Source organism: Centroberyx affinis, unplaced genomic scaffold (assembly GCF_046629955.1).
Source record: "Centroberyx affinis isolate AG114_WGS23_722 - 3 ecotype Tasmania unplaced genomic scaffold, CSIRO-AGI_Caff_v1 ptg001599l_1, whole genome shotgun sequence".
In the NCBI taxonomy this organism is placed as follows: domain Eukaryota; kingdom Metazoa; phylum Chordata; class Actinopteri; order Beryciformes; family Berycidae; genus Centroberyx; species Centroberyx affinis.
In genome coordinates, this window is record NW_027280045.1 from 373,344 (window position 1) to 395,946 (window position 22,603).

Sequence of the window (22,603 nt, forward strand, 5' to 3'; positions counted from 1 at the left end):
CTGTATCAAACATTGATTAAACTCGCCTTTTCTAATAGTTTTAGAATATGGCAGGGGGAAAAAAGAAAACCCTGTTCCTGCTGCCTCTTAATCAGAGGGAGAAAAAAAGCAATGTCCTTGTTTTAAGTAACATTAGTGTGCCTGGCTACAGATGGCGTTTGAAAAAGCAGCGAGAGGAGAGAAGAAGAGAAGAGGCTTTGAAGAGTGGAGGTGCCCTGTGCTTTAGCCTCTGTCAATGCAGAGCTTCAACCATCTGTCTGGTGTGTGTGTGTGTGTATCGAATCGATGTGTGTATCTGTGTGCTGTGCATGTGTGTCCACTACCACAGGCCACAGAAACAGTATGCGCTCTAAAGATTGCAGAAAAACTAAAGGGAGAAAGAGAGAGAGAGGAGAGGACGGCACAAGTCAAGGCTGCAGCCATCCCACCTAGAGGGGGCACCTCTCCTCTCGTATTACCTTGACCGCTCTGTACTCTACTGGACGGGAGGAGAACAGGGATTCAGTGCGGTGTCAGTCTGAATGGGAACATCCATTATTCAAGTCAGGAGAGGAGAGAACATACCAACTGTTATGGAGCATGGCTAATTCCTACGGGGAAATACTGTAGTGTTGAAATACACAAGTACACCCGTGCACCCGTGTGAACGGTCTGTACGAAAAAAAAACAGAAACCATACCGTGTGTGTGTGTGTGTATGTGCCCGTGTGTGTGTGTATGTGTGAGCATCACCCACCGCTGCCTTTTCACAGTCAAGCCTAAGAAACATTAAACAGTAAGTGAGTTTCACATAAGAGAAAGGGTTTGTAAAAGCCAAGTCTGTGGATCGATTGTATTTGCAGCCATTGATCAGGCAAGTATTGACCGCTGTTCACATACAGGCCTTGGCTGAGGAACTAGGAATAGCTAACTATTGATCTAAGGCTGTCTCTGGTATTATATCTGTTTCACATTGATGCTAGCCCAAACCAACTGTCAGAGCAGAACATCACAGCCTGGCTGCCTTCCCTGAAGGTTAGGCAGACAGGCAGGAGGAGAAATGCAGCTTTGCGCTATTTGCACTGATAAAGAGGCAAAATATGCTTATCCATTCAGAAGGAATCGATAGAGAGAGGAAGGGGGGTAGGAGGGCGAGGGGAATGGAGGGAGAGATGGAGATATATCCTTGTCAAGTCGATGTTGTGTTCGCTCTCTGACTCTCTGGGGCAATTTGGCTGCTTTAGTGGATTTTGTTTCAGCTGCCTCTGACTGTGAACGACGCTAACTGTGATTCTTGAAAGTTCCTTCTTGTCTTTGTGAACAGCAGAGTGACTGCAGGGTGCATCCTGTTGATGAGGAGGTCATTTTGGAAACGGACATCGTGTTCCCATTTTAGTAGAACAGGAGTTGGGGATCATCAGCCCATCTGTCAGTGGTCTCCAAAGAACATCCGCTATTTCAACAACTTTTTTTGCGGTGTAGCTATCTCTATGTATCACACTATCTCTATGCATGTCTGTGCATGACTCTTCTCCGCTACCTATTCCATTTCTGTAGACAATAACAGTCTCTCTCTCTCTCTTTCTCTCTCTCTCTTTCTCGCTCTGTACTTACATTTTTGGCAGTCACAGGAGAGTTTTAATTTGCAGCCAATTTCTCTTAATGGCAGTTAGTGTGGGTGTGTGTGTGTGTGTGTGTGTCTTGTGTGCGTATGTCTGTACAGTAAGAGAGAGAGAGAGAGAGAGAGGGAGAGAGAGAGAGAGAAGAGAAAGATGAGTTGATGATGCCAGCGTACTGCTCTCAGGGTCCTACTAAAATCCTCCATGTTTCTTAATCACCAGCAACTCTAACATCTAATTAGTCATTAACATTTCTCCTGCTGATCCTAAAGCCTCCAGGGAAGCCTTGCAGGACCTCTCTCTCTCTCTGTCTCTCTCTCTCTCTGTGTGTGTGTATGTGCATGAATCACACAGTGAGGAATGTGTATGCGTGTCCTAAAAGAAAGAAGAGGAAAGAGAGAGTGTGCATGTATGAATAGTCAGGACAGCATTAGTGTAGTCGAGGGTATTAGCAGGTATATGGTGCATACCCACCTCTTGCTTTAAGTATAAAAGACTGTACCCACTTATATACATTATTAGCATTGATGCACATAGGAATGGTTAGGTCACTGTCTACCTGCCTTCTCAGTGATATATTCGCCTTCTACTTCTACACATTACAGCGGAGGAAAGAGTATCTGTGGTAATGGTAGCTGTAGTGAGAAAGGTAGAATGACTTCTATTGCCTCAAACTATTCTATTAGCTTTGTTATTCTTTTTTCAGCCTCCTTTCCTCTGTCCCCATTTCTGTCACCCTCCATCCTCACCTCGTTCTCTGCCTAATCTCTCCCTCTTTCTCTCAGCATTGAGTTTTTCTGATACAGTACAAATGTTACTATAAATAAATAATAAAAAATAGTAAATGCTTGCATTTACCGGTAAATGTACAGATTTCCCAAGGTAAATCTTTTATATGTGTACATTTCCCGGTTAATGTGATTGGAAACGCTTGTCACAGTAGCGTGAGGCTCTCTCATGGTCCTGTTACTACATTTTGCTGTGGGTATGAGGAACCACGTGGCCAAATTACGTCTTCGGATTGGCTGCTGTAGTAAACTGTGATCTGTAAGGCGCGGGAGATTCATTCATGCAACATCAGAAAGCAGCCTACACAACTCATTTCCATCCATGTCTGACAAGATGTGGATGCACAAAACATGCTTTCCTCCCATTTAAATTTTTTAAATGTGATTTCTAAGAATCTAGCATAATATAACTCCATGCGGTTAATAAAGCTCTACTACAACAAATACATTTCGGCCGATATCCTAATCTGATTAAATTCATAAAATGGCACATTTACATTTACCATTTTCACACATTTACCGTAACTCAAATATTGTGGTGTTCAATCCACTAGATTGACAAATTTCTCTGTAGCCCCAGTCTCTCCTTTTCTCACTGTTAGTTCCTCCAAACCCACATTTATTTCTCTCTGTTTCACCCCCCCCCTCTCCTACCCTCCCCCCCTTTCATTCCCTTAGCCCCTCTTTCTTTCTCCTAGATTTCAGGGAAGGGATTTTCAACACTGTGGTATCCCGCACCCACCATTCCTCCCACCAGTGGAAATGAACCACTACTGGTATACCAGTCCAATGAGCACTTAGCTTTATCTGGACACACTCGTGAGAACGCTCCTCTGTAAAACCGCCTGCGTGCAAAGCCAAGTATGGTAGCACAATGAATTATTGAGCCTCTTTTAAACCCAAGCTATGGTGAACGCATCAGAACCTCTCCGTCCCGTGACCATTGCTGCCTGTGTTGAGAGTTGTTTTATTCATGGCCCGTGGCCTGAGTTGGGAAGTTAAAAATGAGAGATGTGCATGAGGCTGTGGTGTGAACAGATGTATTTTCTGTGGCCTTGCTGTTTGTTGTGTGGCTCTGTTGCCGTGTAGAGAGTCCCAGGGGGCTAAGTAGTGCGGTGGTACGACAGGTCTGTTAGTTAAAGCAGATAAATAGACAGGAGACGTGCCCACTTCACTTCATCTATATTTGCGGTGCGGAGGGTAAAGCCGGTCCTATCTTCTCTTTTTTTTTCCACCTCCCCCTTCCGCTGCTCTTCCCCCTTTCCACAACTCTCCCCTCACTTCCTCTCTCCTCTCATTTCCTCTGCTTCCCACTCCTCTGCTCTGCTCATCTCCGCCCTCCGTTCCTTGCTTTTCTTTTCCCTTCCTCTGCCTCCTCCCTCCTCATCTTCAGCTCTCTCTTCTGTCTCCTTTTCTCCTCTCGTCTGTTTTCCTTCCCTCCGCTCCCCGCTCCTATCGCCTCTCTTCTCACCCTCTCTTCTCCTCTGCTCAGTGTGTACAGGCAGGCGTGCACTTCACTGCCAGCAGTGATTTATTCTGCTTAGGCAAATGAGTGTGGCTTACAGCATGCAGCTCCCTTTCTGCTTCATCAGTACACATTGCACAAAACACTGGAGCAGGTCGCAGCCTGTAGGCACCCACACAACCCCTGAAATGGATCTAAGTGACACGCTGGAGGGGTTCTGCTGCAACACAATGGGCTGATGTGATTCATTTCTGTGTTTTGGATGTAGCAGGATGTGTAATCGAGTATATATATTAAGCAGGAGCCTATACAGCACACACTCACATGCTCACAGATGCACACACACACGAAAGACCACAGAGACATTCATAAATGAGAGCTACATAAATGTTCTTAAACATTAAACAGACAATACTTTGTGCGTATAAAATGTGTAAATGATCAATCTGCACATGCTTGTAAATGTGTAGATGCCATGTGTGTCAGTCTGTGAGAGTGTAAGGATAGAGGAGGCGCTGCCCCATGGATACCTGTGACCTGGTCGACGAGGATGCGGGAGGTGATGATGCGTCCGTACTGGGAGAAGAGCTGCTCCAGCTCCTTCTGGGTCATGGTCTTAGGCAGGCCACTCACATACAGGTTGGCGTCGCGGATGGAGGCTGAGCTGGGTCGCGCATACGACACCTGGGGGAGAGGGAACAAAGTCTGTGGGCTCGCATGAATAAATCGGGGCTCCGGCACTTTATAGCACGGGAGTATGCACAGATTTTGTTTCCTAAGGCGTGTGTGTGTGTGTTGGGTGGAGTGGGGTGTGGATCATAGGACACATGAGGAGGAATATAGCAGTTTATTCTCTTGGTACACCTGGGTTTAGGGGATTATCGTCATCAGGAAACGATTTAGTTGGTTAGGGCATTGGGGAGATAACACTTCAGTCGTTTGCTGGGAGAGGCAGAGGAAACTTTGTTCCCTGGGGTAGAAACCACAGGTGTTTTATTTATACAGCTCAGGGAGCCAGGCGGAGGCTTAACACTATTGGTGCAACGATTTTGTGGAAAAAAGGAAGCCAGTATTCATGCTATTGATTTTTGGGCGCTATTCTGAGTTAAAATTTAAACTAATAAAAAGCTAATAAAAATTGGATAACAAAATAGTCATTTGGATTGCAAAGCTAATATGTTGCGTGTTTGCTGCCTTCTAATGAAAAGGCTTTACCTTTTTCAAAGAACATTTTAATTAAGACATTAGCAGCGAACTGTAAAAGCCTTTAAGCCTTTAACCATGCACCATTTAGCCTTCCGAACCCTGCAGAGTGGATTTCACTGTTAAGTTTAGTGTTATTAAGCAAGTATATTTAAAACTTAAAAAATACTTTGTATTGCAGAGAATCTACCCCTGTCCAGTATTTTTTAAAGATTAGTATTGGGGGCAAATCCTTTGCTGCAAAAGCAAGCGCCCACGTACACACACACACACACGCACGCACATACGTACACGCGCGCACACACAAACACTTACACACACAATTCCTTACACTCTTGCAATACTCGCTTAGTTCCTTGGACAGCATTCTCACAGAGGGAATAAAAAGATGGCCTCTTGTTATCACTCACCCACACAATTTCACTCAATGTCACACACTGCTCCTCCTCTTCATATCCACACATAGAGAAACACTTACCCACAAGCACATGCCCACACACACACACACACACATACTGCTTTCAATGCTATCTTGATTTCAGTCATTCACGTATTTCTCCCTGACATTTCTGTAAACACTGTCTGAGGGGCAAATGGCTAGAACTAACTAGTTATCCTGTGCAGCGCCCTGCAGTAGCTCTCCACCAGTGAACTTTCTCGTGTCAGTTGTCAAACGTTGTCCCCAATGTCTACATGTGAAGACCTGATTTTGCTCCGCTGAAGTTACGTAAATCCCATTACTACTGCTGCTGACTGGAGCAGCTTTCCCTTGCAGTACTTTCATTACCTCTGACATGTGGAGACATAAGCCATCCAATACGGTTAAAGTCAGGCAAATATGGTGGATATGCAGACATATCCCTGAGCAACAGCATGGAAATCCTGCTGAACTCTGACGACGGGAGAATGGGATAGGCGGCAGCTGGCTTTCCCCATGCCTCGCTCTTCTTCTCTCTCTCTCTCTCTCTCTCTCACCTCTTCCTCTTTGGCTCTTCTCTGCTCGATTCCTCTCTCTCTCTTTCTCTGACTCTTCCCTCTCTACAACTCTCTCTTCCTTTCTCTGCCTCGATCTTTTCCTTCTGTTTCTCTCCTTCCTTCCTGCCTGCTCCCTGCCTGCCTAAATCTTTCCCTCTCTCTTCCAGACTCTGCTTCTCTTTCTTCTTTCCTCTTCACTTTTCTTCTCTTTCTGCTTCTCCCTCTGCAGCTCTCCCTCATTTTCTCTCCTTGTCAGCCAACTCCAGATGTCTAATCCATCAACACCTCCTCAAGCTGTGAGTGGTATTGTGTGCAAGTGAAAGTGAATGGTGTGCATGTGTGAAACAGAAATGTGTGTGTGTGTGTGTGTGTGTGTGTGTAGGAAAGTTATGAAAGTGTAAGTGTGAAGCTTTAAGTGTTCACAAGCACACACTGCATGAATGTGTCTGCGATTATGTGCGTGCGTGTCACTGAATATGTGTGTACATATATACGATGCAAGTTTATGCGTGTACGTGTGTGTGAGCTCCTCTCACCTTTGCCATGCTCCTTCCCCTCACACCTCAGTAGGGAGGCAGCATCTCAGCCATCGCTGAGAAACTCAGAGGTGTCATGGCAGAGGAAACCACGCAAAGAAAACAAGCTCAAAGACACTACAGAAAGACACACCGCCTGAGAGCATGTGAATCTCCGGGCCAAGCCTTTCCTCACAAGTTTACAGTGACAGAGAATGGGAAAGGTGTGATATGAAAGAGCGCCGAAGTTAATTTTAGAATTATCATGCTGCCTTTTAATTTACCTCTCTACCTTTAGGGTCTTTTAGGCTGTTGTGGAGCGAGAGGAAGCGAGGGAGAAGGAGGGGGTGGAGTGTGAGAGAGTGATAGCGCCAGACAGAGACGCGGAGTTGTCTTCTGTCATTACAAAGCCTGTCTTTATCTCAGGGACGACTTGAGGCAACCTCTTGTGTCATGAGAGGGGAAAGTGAGAATCTGTGAACTCAGAGTGCTACACTCAGTAAAGACCCCATGAAATTCACACTGGATAAATGACCTTCAACTTTTTTCAGTCTATAGCCTGAAAAAGCCCCTTCTCGCTCAAGTCTCCAAGTTAAGTGACTTACTGAGTGAAGTAATAAATTTGAGGTTTTCATTTCAAAATGATATATATTCATTTTGGAAAAAAAGAAACACTTGGAAAAAAAAAAAAGATTTTATGAGCAAATGTCTTAAAATGGTGATAATGTGCTTCTCTTTCATGTCAGTGGTCAATATGGGAGAGTGGACATCATATTTTTTAAATGGTGGATATCTAATTTTGGAATGAAACTCTTCATTTGTAAATTTGAATGAATGAAGAGCTGTGTCCCGATCAATATTTACCAAAGCGCAGGCACACACACACACACACACACACACACACACAGTCTCTACCCTTTGACTCATCTTGACTCTTCTCAGCTACACTCAATGAGTGAGAGCTGCTCTGGAGACTGGAGAAACTGTGGGTCATGATGACTGAATCTCACACATGCTGTGAACAGACATAAACACCAACAACACCCCACCAACACACACACACTTCTGACCAAAACAGATCCTACTACCAACAGACCTCACTCACACACACGTAAGCACGCAAAAACACATGTATACACACACACGCGCACACACACACACACACACGCACACTCATACATTACATATTGCTCTGTCTTCCTCTCTCTCTCTCAGGAGTCAGATCAAAGCCGGGATGCTGTGTTGAACCCCGGCCGGGCCGGATCGTGTTTTCAATACACTGTCTAGGGGCTGCAGGGATCCTCTGCAGGCTTCCCCCATTCACAACTACAGGCTAATCCCATCCTATTAGATTAGATTAGATCAGATTAGATCAGATGACAGCGGTGAGAAACCAGGGATTACCACAGAGCAGCAGATTACTGCCCAGCTTAAAACCAACAACATATCGGCAGACAGAGAGAGCAGAGGGGAGAGGAGAGGAGAGGAGAGGAGGGGAGGGGAGGGGAGGGGAGGGGAGGGGAAGGGGAAAAGGAAGAGGAGAGGAGAGGAGAGGAGAGGAGAGGAGAGGAGGGGAGGAGGAGGAAGAAAAGAGGAGAGGAGAGGAGGGGAAAAGGAAGAAAAGAGGAGAGGAGAGACTGTTTTCTAAATATGCTGCGCTTTTTGGTAAAGCAGCTGCATCCAATGTTAATTTTTTAGAGTATTTAAAACATGTTTGGAAAGAAGGACAGTGCAGTGCTGGCATTGATTTATCTGACTTACCTCTGTGACAGCCACTGCCAAGCCTGCACATTTGTCATGCCATTAAAATGTAATACTAACAGAGCCCTCAATTATTTTGGACAACATGTGATGATGGATGCGTTGTTCCTCTTTTACTCAGAGATATCTATATAATTTCACCTTTACATTTTGACATTTGGAAACTAATTAGCATATCAGCTATAGTCATGAGCCTTTTAAATGTGTCTCTTTGATTTAGATGGTCTTTCATTTCTCAGGCCCAAGCATGCTAATCACATTGAGCCTTCCAGCTCACTCACTAGCAGCGTCACCATCACATGGGCTCTGAGGCAGAAGAAAGCAGTCGTATTTGCTAAGTTTACCATGACCTTCATAACTTTGTAACAGCATCAAAGAATGTGCACATCACTTGATACTAGGTGCTTGGCTTGAAAACGTGAAAAACTACTTCCTCAGGTACGGGCTCGATTTAATTTTCTTTATAACTTTGTAACAATTATTTTATAAATGATTATTTAGATTCCCCCCAACAAACATTTTTACTTGATCATGAAAAAACTGTCTTGGATACAAATATTAGGGTGTAAGGAAAATCTATTAATTTTAACCATTAACCACTGAATAATTACAGTAGTTAATGTGTTTAGCTGTCTATGGTGTCTGTTACCTTGATCGTTTTGGTCTGAAGTCTGAGTCCATTTAACGTGTTAATGGCTTTCTCTGCATCCTTTGGGTCGATGTAGTTGACAAAGCCGTAGCCCAGACTCTGTCCTGAAATACCAGAGAGAAAGAGAAACAACACAAAGTTACAAAATTACTCCATTCAATTCGCCCATTGACAGCAAGAAAGGAAAACATGTTAACTGATACTCCCACCCATAGAGACATCTTCTTGGATAGCATACGTCTTTCCCTGGAAAATCCTGGCCTCAACATTCAATTCATATTTCAGGTCATCAATTGATTGGAGACAAGGAAATATCTTTAACTGATATTCCATTCAATATAGACATCTTCTTGAACAGCAAACATGTTTCTCTGGAAAACTCCATGGCTCTGACCCTTGCACTTGTTACTCTTGATTGCTTGTAACATTGGTGATCTGGGAATTTAAGCTTATTCTACTGATGCACTCATTGTTAGTTGCTTGAGTTAGGACTAGTGTCAGCTAAATTCCTAAAATATAAATGTGAATGTCATGAATTAAATTCCCTGTGAATTAAACATTTGAATGAACTGTGTCCAACCCCAGCAAATAAACGACCACAGCAAGTACAAACATAGTGTATGTGTTACTGTCTTTGCAGCCGTGCAGAAAAAAAGAGAAAAAACCCCCACCACCCCCATTTTCCCTCAAAGCTCAGAGAGTGTCTCAGATAGCAGACTCCCTTTGAGTGTGAAGCAGGCCTGACATCTCCCAGTGTTTCCCCGACAGATCGAGCCTTTCAAGAGGCGTAGGACTTTAAGCGGACGCCTCCAGCCATCAGGGCCTTCAGTCGGCTAGTCAACAAACAGCCTCTATCCAGCAAAACCACACACAAGCACAAAGAATCCCAGCTAGTCTGAGAGCGGCGTGCGCTTCTTCACGCTAATGGGAACAGACAGCGGTTAGTCAGAGACAAAGTGAATCACAAAATATGGAGCATGGCTGTTTCACCAAATAAATACATCTGGGCTATGGATATCACAGCACAGAACAGCTCAGCTCTGCTCAGCAGCGAGTAGTGGAAGGGCCAGGAGGGACTTGTAGTCCTAACATCAAACAGCCGATGATTCTCTCCTCCTCTCTCCTCTCCTCCCTCTTTTCCTCTGGATTAACTGTGGATTATCAGACGCTCTCTATTGTTAATTAAAAACCTGCCATCCTGGAGAGACTACTGCTATTTATAACTAACCCTCCTCTCTTCCTTCTCCTCCTCCTCTGTTTGACTCTCAGCTGACACCAGGTGTACAGTTTGGCTATTTAAATATGACTCACATTTTTTTTTAGAGGTTATTTTCATGGCCTTTCTGCTTGATTAGATAGAGTACACTGAGGAGAGTCCAGGAAGATGGGCGAGAGAAGGAGATGGAGAGAAGGAGTTGAATTCAAGCCTGTGATGTAGCAAGCTGCCGATCGATTATGATCGCCCTTACAACCCATATTACCCAGTAGATATGCAAATGTCTTTCTATTATGTATTCCACCAAATGAAGATGTCCAAGAGCACAGTCCTCGCAAAAATTGTAACTCTTTATAGGTGTATGTATTCAAATCACAGTTGAAATTCTAGGAGGGGTGCGATGGCTGATAGGCTGCTGCTTATAGCGTTCTGCTCCCTCGTTCACCATCTCTCCCTCCCTCGCTTCCCACTTTCCCATCACCTTCCTCACCCCTCTCCCTCAGCTTCAACAAGAAATGTGAGGTTCGACAAGCGCAGCTACCAGAAGGTTAGCTGAAAATGAAGTGTGCTGGCGAAGAGCACTCATGCAGGGCAATCTAGATGGGCTGGCTGGTGCTTAATGGTACCGACACACTCAGATACTCAGAGCCATCCAGCCAGCCAAACAGGCCGCTAAACAGGCAGCCATGGACGCTGCCACTGTGTGAAGGAGTTCTGGAGGGGACAGTCTCAGCATAGGTTGAGTGTACGTGTGTGTGTGTGTGTGTATGTGTGTGTCGTGTGGGCGCGCTCGCAAGTGAGTCAGTGATGGATTTCAGTCTAACCACAGATGTAATAATTATGTATTTTCTTGCATTACAGCCCTGATGGATGTGGTATTCAACAGCTGCTATATGTTAATGAGGTGTTTATGTAAGTTTGTGTGTACGTGCGTGTGTGCACTTCTATAGAGTGTGTATGCCGTTTGCATGGGGAACTTTGGTTGGCATTGACATATGTGCCCACCCCCACTCTCATCTTCGCTCCCACTTTGGCATGGCTCAGGGCCTCCAGGGCTGGAGGAAAGGGGGTGGGAGCCGGGCTCGCTGGCTGGCAGCAGTCCCCAGGTGAGTGGGGAGATGAGGGGAGACAGGGGGAGACATCTGCCTGCAGCACCAGGGAGGCTCCAGGAGGGGATTCCACCCACCATTTTCAGCCTGCTACGGAGCTGCTCACAGCAGGGAGCTACCGACAGACTGCCTGGCTGCCTGGATCCTGCATGGATGGGTGGGAGACGCAACGCCAACGCACCACACTGTCAGATGTACACATACGTGCACACACATGGAGGTAAACATGTAATCACTCAATCACACAGGCACACTCACACATACACATACAGTGAAGTATGTCCTCACAGCAGGGAACACGGGACAAACTGTGAGGAATGTAGATGGCTGGCGGCTAACCAGTGAATGTCAACACCAGACATACATCCTTTATCCTCAGTACTTAAAATGTCCAGTATTTCTATACATATATGATCAAAGATGTTTAATGAAGACATTGTTCAAATTTGATTTTATTTGAATGCGTAAGTCTAAAGTTTACCTCATTTGAATTACAGGAGCTGGTGTTGTCGGCTAATCAGGGTCCAGTGTTGTGACCGTTCTACCTGTGAGGATTTGGATAACAGCTCATGGCACATGGCGGGGCTTTGTGCCAGGGAAGTGGTATTTTCATCAGGCTTATTTTCTCAACTGTGCCTGCATGCCATTTTGGTGACTCGCCGTGAACATGACTGTGCCGAAGTAGGAGAAGAGGCACAGTAGGGGGTTTGTCAGTAACAATCAAGCAGCGCAGTGCAATTTTGGTGTCAAGGATTACCAGGATTACCAGGTCAAATGTGTATGGTGCAAGGTGCGGTCGTGTTCTGTGCTATTTCCATGGCTTTACAGAGTGATGCTTGCATGAACAAATCCTATTCAACAGCTTACCAACCCTTTTTTGTGGATGACATGTTGGCCAATTTGACTTTGATATAAATCCCATTTTTCATTTATTTTAACTATATACACATTGTGGCAGTGGTTGAATGATTGTAATCTAACATAGAACTGGGACTGGGGACGGACTGGGGATTGTGGAGGTGGCCGCATCCTGTATCGATGTCAGGGACTGGCTGGTGGTTGCCCTAACTCCCATAGCCAAACTGTCCCTGTGGTTCGCCGGCAACTTCTGTTTGGCTCTTTGCCTAATATCATTGAACCGTTTCCTACAGAGGGCAACAGTTCTCCTAGGACCAGAGCAACACAGTAACCAAATGTGTTATTTCCCCCCAAGCTTATTTAATTCAAGGTGCTGTATATTCACCCGTGGTGATTCTGCACCTCCTGCACAAGGAGAGTTTCATCAGTTTCCTCTTGGGAGACGCTTTTGTGGCAGATCCGCTCTGGACTGTTCTTTCCATCATTAAATTGTCAGTGCACCATGGCAGAGTGCACTACATTTAAAGGGAAGGAGTGAAAACAAGTGATTTGATTGGTCATGACTGAAGCCAGTCCCTACCACACCTACTGATAATATGTTCTCCTAATCCCACCCCGTTTCCACCTGCACCACAGGTGTGCTGCACGCCTCTGGCCACAAAAATACCAAACATCAGTCGCCACGCCCTGTGCATGGCGTGCAACATTGACTACGCTTTGCACCATGCACCATTGATTCACAAAAATAGAGCCCTTAGTCTTTTATTTAACTAATGCAATTCAACTGAACTACATTTATTGGCAAACATCACAAACAGCATTATTGTTATGCTGAGCCATAGTGTATTTGAAAACAAAATTATGAAAATTGAATAATATTGGACCTTTAAGACAGAGGGTTGTGCGTGCACGCACTCGCACGCATACAGCAACCCACACACACTCACATATGCGAGGCCGGTGCTGAAAGCAGTTCTCTGTCTGTGGACCAACCAATGCATGCAGCAGTGGAGCCAGCAGGCAGTCTGGTTGGCTTCGGCCTGTCACAACAACAGGCCTGTCCGCCTCAACACTCCCCAGCAGGATCAGCCCTGCATGCTGCCTGCACTTGGATCAACCCATCACTGTACCCTGCTCTGCTCCGGCTCCACACACCATGGTTAAACGCAGTTCAGACTCACTTTAAAATCGGTCGGCATGGTTCAGCTTAGCATGGTGCCTTACTGGAACGCAGTTCATATCCACATACAAGTAATAAACAAAAGCATTTCAGCATAGACCAAGTGAACGTTGAACTTAGTATCAACATAGTGCTGTTGAGTATAGCAACAGCAAAGGTTGCTTTTTATATTGTAACACTTTGCTTTCCCAATTGAACTGAATGCTGCCCCAAATGAACTATAGGAACTGTGACATCTAGTAAAAGCAAAGGATATATAGCACAGAATCTGATTTATTTTAAAATGTAAAAAAGCTAGCTCTTTGTAGAGCTAGAAAGCCATTTAGAGAGATTACAGAGTTGTCATTAAAGAATAATTACAGACAAATATCTTGAAAAAATACAGCATCTGAGACAATACAGAGAAGCTATTAAAAATGCATGATAAATAGCCTCTAATGGGGTTGTAGCTAACAGAAGAATCAGCCCTGTGCTGATCAATTAGCTTAATGGATACATTAACTTATATATTTTAATTGTCAATTAAAACCACAAACCCAAATGATGCATTGCTGTTTATAATGGCCTTTTAATGAGGTTAGATATTTATTTGCCTTGATTCGTAAGTTGCTTACAGTGCCAGTCCCGTAAATCCTGAAGCAGTTGGAGTAACACAAGCAAAGACAATGCTCAACAGCAATCAAAGGGGATTTCATTATTAAAAAAATACATATTTCCAATATTGGTAGAGGTCTGGTTGTTTATGTGAAGTATATAAACCTAATAATTTGTGTTTTTTGCTATTATTGTGCATGTGTGCATGTAAGCACTTGTGCTTGCATCTGTAGAGGCCTTGGTACTGCTACAGCACTACAGCCCTTTATCACATTTTATCACATGTCCAGTTTCACTGAGAACAGGTAGGCTACTTAAAGATGTAGGGGTGGGGGAGTGAGGAGGTGGGGGCTAATTTGAACCCACCTCCGCTCTCTTGGCAGACCTTTTGTACAATCTGAAATAAATACTAGAGGGAGGCGGGCATGTTTCTCAGTGGTAAAATCACTGCTATTTCTAGTGAGTGCCTCTTTGGTGTGTTGGCGAGGCATTATGACTAAGCCATTATTTGTTTCCTGAGGAGCAGCAGGTTGCCCAATGTGTGAGATGAGAAAATGAGTGTACTTCGAGCGAGTGTCCTGCCTGCTGGCCCCAATGTGTAACAGTGGCTCCCCCCCTCCAGCACACACACACAAATACACGCGCGCGCGCACACACACACATACGCACGCGCGCGCGCGCGCGCACACACACACACACACACACACACACACACACACACACACACACACACACACACACACACACACACACACACACTCTTGGATGCATGTGAAAATTCACATACCAATGTGCAATTACACGCATAGGCACACACAAGCACAAAATATTTGTATGCATCTAAGTATTACATATGCAGACATATATAAAGTCAAAAGAATGCACTCATTTATATTCTGTACACAGAAAAGTACACAATCATGTGTTGCAGGGTACACATAGAAAGAGCCTCCAGTTGCATATTGCCTGTCATTATTTTGTTCCCTTCTTGTTGTATTATGTGACTAAGAGCCCTGTACTGTAGACATGAAAGCATCTTCAATTCCTGCTATCATCAGGCAAGGCTGACACAATGCACTATGGACCCTTTGATCTAGAGCGGAAGCTACCCAATGAAACACATAGCAGTAAGAACCATCCATCTTACTATGAGCCTGGCTACAATCCATTCTTCAAAACTATTTTCTGTTAAGTGTACAGCTATTAAAAATTACACTAAATAGAAAAATTAACAAAACAGACTTAAAATGTTATACTTGGTGGCTTTGGATGACTGACAGCTGACACTTTTGTAGTAGTGATGTAACTGCACCTGGTTCAAATTCCATTTTAAGCTTATGCACGTCTCTGTCTCTGATCCTGTAGTTGACGTACATTTTTCAATAACAATGAAAACTTTCTGCAGTGCCCGCTCTCCAAAAAATGCTGAAGCGGTCTAACAAAGTAGAAAATCAGGTAAGGTTGTTATTTGTGTGAAGTGACCCTTAAAGGCTACCTAAAGAAACCCTCTCTGGTTGTTCCCAAAGTCCCACACCCTGTCAGGAGTCATGGAGTCTATCTGTCATTTAGCAGCCATGGGAGGACGGGAGCGGCAGAGGGGCGAGGAGGGAATCGGATCATCGGAGCCATGAGCGGATGATGCTAACACACCTTGAGAGGACCAGCTCCCTCTCCCCACAAACAGGCAAATCCGTTCGGTCAGTCTTAAATTTAGCCACATTTTAAGATGTGGAGGAAGAGGGAAAAAAAACAAAAACATTTCAATTTGTCAAAATAAATGTGTTACACTCACTGCTTCCGTTCTCTTCCCTCTGACGTTTTGCCCCTTGCTGCTGCAGCAACTTGAGGTAGTGCTATTTTTGATGGGCCAGTGCTCCCCAACATTTGGAAAGGTGCCCTGTCACCAGCTTCATGTCAAAATACACTTCAGTTACCTTAGAGAGGTTCAGCTCCCTACAACATGGGGGTGGGGAGGGAGTTCAGTGAGTGTGCAGAAAGATAAAGCAACACCTGGAGAACAAAAGACTACAGTACCTCAAAGACTAGCAGTACAGTTTGAGCAATAGTACATATCATGTGGCATGTATTGAGCCAGTTTGAATAACTAAATTCATAAACACAGCCACGTCCCCCGCACACACATATCTACTGTAGCTCCCTCTCCCACTCACTCATTCAACACATCTTTCCCTCCTGGGTTGCCAAGGTAGCAGCCACTGTTGCAGTCAGGAGGCTCCCACTCTCAGTTCCCAAGGCCCTGCTTCCACCAACACACACGCACGCACACACACTTGCCCACATAGAAGCTCAGGGACAAACACACACACAGACACACACGCACACACACCACCCCCTCATGGTGGCTCCCTGAGCCTTGGGGCCAGTGGGCTGCAGCCTGCAGTGTGTGGGCTGGGTGGCTGGCTGTGCAGTGTTGGAGAGATAGAGCGATGAAGACAAACTGACAGACAGAGGAGCCCCTTTGAGTCTTGGGTAGCCCTGTTACGTCAGGACTGGGGAGCCTTCCCTACTGCACCTGCTGGGCTTCCTACTGAGAGCGCAGAGTGTCAGCAAGCCCTCAGGCCCGCAGCCATCCACCCCCAGACCTACGTGACCCACGCTGGGGAGAAAGGGACCGTCTGGCTCCCTCTTGCCCAGGTACAGTGCACTCAGAGTTGAGAGTGGGAGGGTGAGGAACCAGCCCTAAGGCACATTCAGCCTTTGGATCTGAGGCCGACACAGGGGACCCTCTCAACCTCTATGTTCCATGTAAAGGGCACTCAGAGAGGAATGAGAGGGGACAGAGGCAGTCTGAAGTGAGGGTCATTGGAGGAGCGGAGCAGACAAGCAAACTCTCAGGACATCCAATTCTGAGTCCTAGGCAGAGAGAGGGGGAGGGGGGCTAGGAGGAGAGAGACAGGACATTCTTGGGACCCGGGACTCTGAAACTTTAATGTGTGTCTGCCTGCTAGTGTCTGCACTTCTGAGCCTGGCAGCTCTCTTAATACCTGGCTTTGGAGATGTCAAATCCTTTTTTCATCTCTTTCCCTGTCAGCTTTGTTCAGGCTATCTTCAGCCTTCAGCCATTTCAGGTTCAGATAAATGCTGCCTGTATCTGAGATACAAACACTGCACCAGATCTCCCCCTGTATGAATTCACGAGGGATTTAAAAGTATGTAATGGTTTCTAACCACACAGAACAACATTGCATTTGTGTTGTATAGGTGTTTTGGAAGGTGTAAATGGATCTCATCATATGGCAAACAGAGGAATAACAGCGAGTTTTGTTCCTATCACTCTAGTAATGATGTGAGAAACAGCCCGGCTTGCAATCTGAAGTACAAAGAGCATCAGCTTTGCTCCTGAGCGTGTTCTCAATGCATATTTCAGTAGCAACAAAGAGATGCGGGTAAACTGAGGTTTATATGGTGAATATTTGATCTGCTCCGTGTTAGACTGACAGACCTTGTGCACAAGCTAAGCTCCACCCGCCTGTCCTTGCAGATCAGGGTTAGATGCATATTTTATGTTTGCAATACTTGTGGGTGCACTTGATGTACCATAACAGAAATGGAACGAAAATGAAACTAATGGAAGCGTGCTGCTAGAACCGCAGGTTTGTGCCTGCAAAGCAAGCTAAATTCAACAAACCCGAGATGTTTTTGCACCTATCTGACTCAGGTGTACCTGTCCTCATGTGAGCATTGAGTTCACAGCAGGCTTTCACATGGTACTGTCGCTGCTGTCTGTCAGAGGCATAGAGAGGTGTTCTGGCTCTGACTACTCCACAGCTGACATCACAGTCCATCTATTTTTCATAGCCAACATCTGCTTGGCTTGCTACATTGTCACTATGATTTGCATCAGATCCCCAAATTCCATGTGTAAAACCAACACATGGAAGGTGACTGGAGTAGTGTGAACAAAAGGCTTCAGTTGATGTGCTTTGGGGTGATGTCCGTATACAGGTTTTGATGTAGAGATAATATAATTTAATCTCAATAACAGGAAAATGCCATTCCCCTTATTAAAAGGTGTGGCGTTGCTGTGTGCTGCTGATAGCTGGCAATCAGTAAGTGGTGTGACTGCCTGAGGCGAAAGGTAACACAGCAGACAGAATAGGGCATAGACACAGCAACTGGTAAACACGGTGAACTGTTTACTCAACAAGCAAGAAAAATATCCTATCTATCTCCACAGAATATGGCTTCTGTGCTTTTGGCTACAGTAATTATTGGCACAACATGAGAATGCAACGAAATGGTCGTCTCTCAAAATATAAAATCCCTTTTTTTTTTTATCACAACACTAAAACCACAGACGCAATCAATTCTTGTTCCAGCATGAAAAGCCATTTTCTTTTCTGCCATGTCATTATGAAAACAAATGCATTCATTTCTCCAGCAGAAATGCAGCCGATGCAGAAAAATGATCCAGAAAAATGACTAACTGACAAGGATCAGTCAATTCCATTTGAGCGTGTGTGTGTGTGTGTGTGTGTGTGCGCGCGGCCAGAAGCAGCAATACTAATGTATTCCATTAAAACTTTGCATTCAGTATGTTGCAAGGTCCACATGATTTTTTCCTTGCTCTCCTCAAGGGTGTGTGTTTATTTATTATTGGCATCTGAGTGAGAAGTGGCTGCTTCCACTCTTGCTCAAGTTGTGAGCTTTCAAATTGGCGATTTTCGGCTTAAATAGACATTTTGCTGCCTTTAAAAAAACAACAACAACAAACACAGAGCGCTGTCTGTAGTGGCACCATCTGTGGTGCTCAGAGCCTCAAAGCAATCATGTCCTTGACTTAAGCATTTATATATAAAGCCTTCTCTCTGTCCTGAATGCAGGTAGACAAATGTAAAAGCTACTACAGCTATACACACTTTATTCGAACAACAAAACGCTTAAGCTGTCTTTGCATCTTTCCTTTAAGAGGATGCCCACAGTCAGGAGATTCACAGGTGGAGGCCTGGGGCTTATGTGCAAGTGTGTGTGGGCTGAAGCTAGGTGCGTGTAAGCTAGCCTTAAATAAAAGATTAACCTGCATGTCCCTGGTGTGTTATGAGAGCACCAGGCAGAGGTAGCTGTGCAGGCAGCCAGGCAGGCAGGAAGGTAGGCAGGCAGGCAGGCGTGTGGGGAGCAAGAAAGACACTCAGAGGTGGCTTTTCAACCAGCTGAAGTCAGCCAGGGTGACAGACGGAGCTGGAGTGCCTACGCCCGCCCGCACCCGCCAGAGCCTCACGCCACGCTGGCGTCATCAGAGCTGACAGGAGCAAGTCCACAGGAAGCGGAGAGGAAGCTGAGGACCTGCCTGTCTCTTCTACCTCTGCTGACGCTCAGGTGCTCACACCTTGTCAACACACACTCACAGGTTGGTCACACTCATGGGAAACGTATACACAAGATGCGAGCACACAAATACTCATGCATGCGTGCTAATACTGTGTGTAAACTCTTCATTTTGAAATGAGCAGAATGAAGGAATGACACTGAACTGATCTGAAATGATAATCAACATGCTATTAAAGGAACTTCATGCTAAAAACATATGGCCCTGTCTTATATAATACAATACGAATACAACACAAAATGCAACCAAAAGACTGAATCCAATGTATGTCTTGCAATCATAAAATATTGAAACGATTAGGCAAATAATTTTTTTTCAATTGTAGTGAGTGAGGGTATTTAAATTCTTTAACTGTGTTCTACTCTTCCAAATGAATAATACAATACAAAGGCAGGGAGGCCTTAATATTCCCATCAGTATGAATAATATGTGGCTACAGAACACCAGAACCGTCCTTCAGACATATTCAAAAGTTTTCTTATTGAAATTTCAATGTTGCAAAAAAACAAAAAAAAACATCTTTGACTTTCTCAGAAATCCTGAAAAATAAAATGGCAAAAGTTGATCTTTCTTCATATTGATGTGTGGATATTCACCAGAGACGACAACGGATACAGGTGTACTGTATATATCAGGATCCAAAAATAGCGCTCTCTTTACTCTCTCCACCATCCTCATTCTCTTTACCCCTCCCTCTCGCCAACCTGGCTTAGTCCGTTAATGATTTGGATGACTGTTAGAGAGCGAGAAGCCTCTTGGCATTCCCTACTAGAGGAGGGAGCTGCGCTTTGTTAGCCTAAAAGTTTGCACGAGGAAATTGCACCCATGGGAGAGCAATGCAGGCATACACCGCAGGGGGAGACGGAGGGAGGGCAGAATTTATTTATAACTCTTTGTGTGGATGCTAAGTCATCAGAGAGACCTTGTAGTGCAGAGCAGAGAAGTACCCTAAATGGTTTGGGAGTGAGTGAACAAACATTTCTACCTCTCTCACATTCCCCATTTAGGCCCCTAGCAGGTTTACAGCAATTCTGTTCGTTTTTAACTCTCTCCAAATATCTGCTGTTAGCTTGGTTCCTCACTGCTGTCTGTGAAATCACACTTAAGGGGAAAATCGGGTAGAGAGATAACATGGTGATGGTGATGATTATAGCATGTGGTATCCCAGTGTTATTTTTGTACACACCATCTTCCATTATCCTGGTGGAATCTGACTCACAGGCCCCATTTTGGGGCCCATTACAGAGGAAGAGGAGGACGGTCCTAAAGAGGAATCATAGAGTTGCAGAAATATGCTTCAAAGAACTAGAGAACAGAATGGGAGAGGAATGGCTGGACTAGTGGCGATCTCTTGTTTACAGTCGAAAATGGCACCGCTATTGGCCTATGTGTTGCACTTAATCTATTACAGGAGGTCTGATTCTGTGAATGTGTGTGTATATATGTGTGTGTGTTTACTCTTCTCGCCTTGCCTTGCCTGCCTCGCCTGCTATCCCAGAATGGCGTGGTGATCTCGACTGCCTGCCTGCCTGGTGCTCTTTAATGAGATTATCAGGAGAAGAGTGTCAGTAAGTAGGATCTAAAATGAAAGCCATTATGGAGCATTATCAGAGAGCTGCCCCCCCCCCCCCCCCAACCCCCCTATCCATCTGCTGTATGGCCACCCACACAGCCACTACGCCCAGATTACAGCCATGATTAGCACCACGAAGTGCTGCTTAATTTAAACACCTCTGGAGAACATGTGGCACTTTGCTGCATTGCTGAGTTGCAGCGCTTGAGCACACACAGAGGGCAGAGCTGGATTTGTGCTGTAGAAGACACTTTGGGCAGTGAATCCTCTCAAACGCTTGAATTGTTTGGAATGGCTCCAAATAATGTTTGACCCAGGACTCGTGTAAGTCTTTGTGAGCCATTCATGTACTATTTAGCTCTTTGAACCTCTGTGTGTGTATGTGTGTGCATTTGTGTGTATATCTGTATTGATATTTGTTTTACAGAGGCAATCTTCATCCCACACCTGCAGTGCTTGGCCAATATGTCGTATCTACACCTCTCTTTGATTTGTTAACAATGTGTAAAGCATTCATATAGATCCACATGAGCCATCTGGGTACATGTGGGGCACATGCCAGTCTCTCTTAATGACTGTTAGCATTAACAAACTTTTTTAATCTTACCATTTTACAGTCATTTGACAGTAAAGACAGCCAAATATATAAAGGCTTGTTGGCTAAAATTGTGACAGGCTGGCAAAAACACAAATTAAATGTTTAGGTTACCAACAATCTTAAAACATGTGGTTTCGATGTGAATCTATAAGTGTGTACCTAGCTAGAGTGTTATTTCCTAGTTGTTTGGGCAGCAGTGTATATAGGTGAATAGGGAGTCCATCCTTGAACCACAAGATCCGGGTTCAAGTGCCCCCTGTCAGCAAGCATCTGCCCTGCTGAAGTGTCCTTGAGCAAAACACTGAGTCCCTTTTAAGCACCAGGGATACTCTTCTGACCCTGCGCTCTGCCCTTCCTATTGAGGGGAAAAAGCAAAAAGGAAAATGGGGTACCTGTGATCTTGTCGCGGACCAGCTTGCAGGACTCGATCTCGCCGATGCTGCCGAAGAGGCTGCGGAACTCCTCCTGGGTCATGTTCTGGGGCAGGTAGTTGACGATGAGGTTGGTCTTGCTGTCGTCGGTGGCGCCGCCAGTCTGCATGGGCGAGGGGCAGCCGCGGCTATTGGTGGTCGGCCCGTTGGCTGTGGTGCCTCCTCCGCTGGGGCCGTTTGTCACCGGAGCCTCCATGTTACTGATGATCTGGGGCAGGAGAGAGAGAGAGAGAGGAGGTGGAGAGAGAGACCGTAGAGAGAAAGGACAGGGAGGAAAGGGGAGAGATGGAATTTGTTGGCTTCTCTATTTATAAATTTGGAATATTGAATATCTAGCAAGGCATACAAAAGTCTAACAAAATGGTTATTATTTTCATTATTGAATTTCTAACTAGCATGACTCGTTGCATCAGGTCGGATCAAAAGTCTTGGATTAAAAGGCCTTTTGAAAGCCTAATTCTAGTGTCATCACAAACAAATTTCAGTTTTCAAACAAGCTTTGAAGGTAAATCAATGTTTTGGAGTTATAATTAATTTCTTGCCCATTTTAACTGACTGGTCCAATAATCATACATCACTAAATTCAGACAATGTTGTGGTGGTAGGGCAAAATATTGGTTTACTGCAGAAAAAGTGGGGACCCAATGGAGACTCCACAAGTCAGTGTATTAGTTGTTATAAGGCTGACACAGTAGGTGAGTTTACCCAATATTTTGCAAAAAAGACATAGGTATATTCAGTATA

The 22,603-nt window shown here is 44.9% G+C and overlaps 1 protein-coding gene across 4 annotated transcripts in view; it reads right to left on the reverse strand.

Annotated features, from left to right (window-relative positions):
• Positions 1–22,079, reverse strand: part of elavl4 (ELAV like neuron-specific RNA binding protein 4) — a 36,976-nt gene extending 14,897 nt beyond the window's left edge. For 3 of the 4 annotated variants that reach the window (XM_071527988.1, XM_071527987.1, XM_071527986.1), the window contains exons 1-3: positions 21,821–22,079; positions 8,954–9,057; positions 4,381–4,534 (exon numbers count right to left, since the gene is read on the reverse strand). In XM_071527988.1, the coding sequence (XP_071384089.1) occupies positions 4,381–4,534; positions 8,954–9,057; positions 21,821–22,055 (493 nt within the window). In that variant the 5' untranslated portion in view covers positions 22,056–22,079. The remainder of the gene's footprint in view (positions 1–4,380; positions 4,535–8,953; positions 9,058–21,820) is intronic. The other variant, XM_071527989.1, reaches the window with a different exon arrangement.
• Positions 22,080–22,603: the final 524 nt, after the last annotated feature.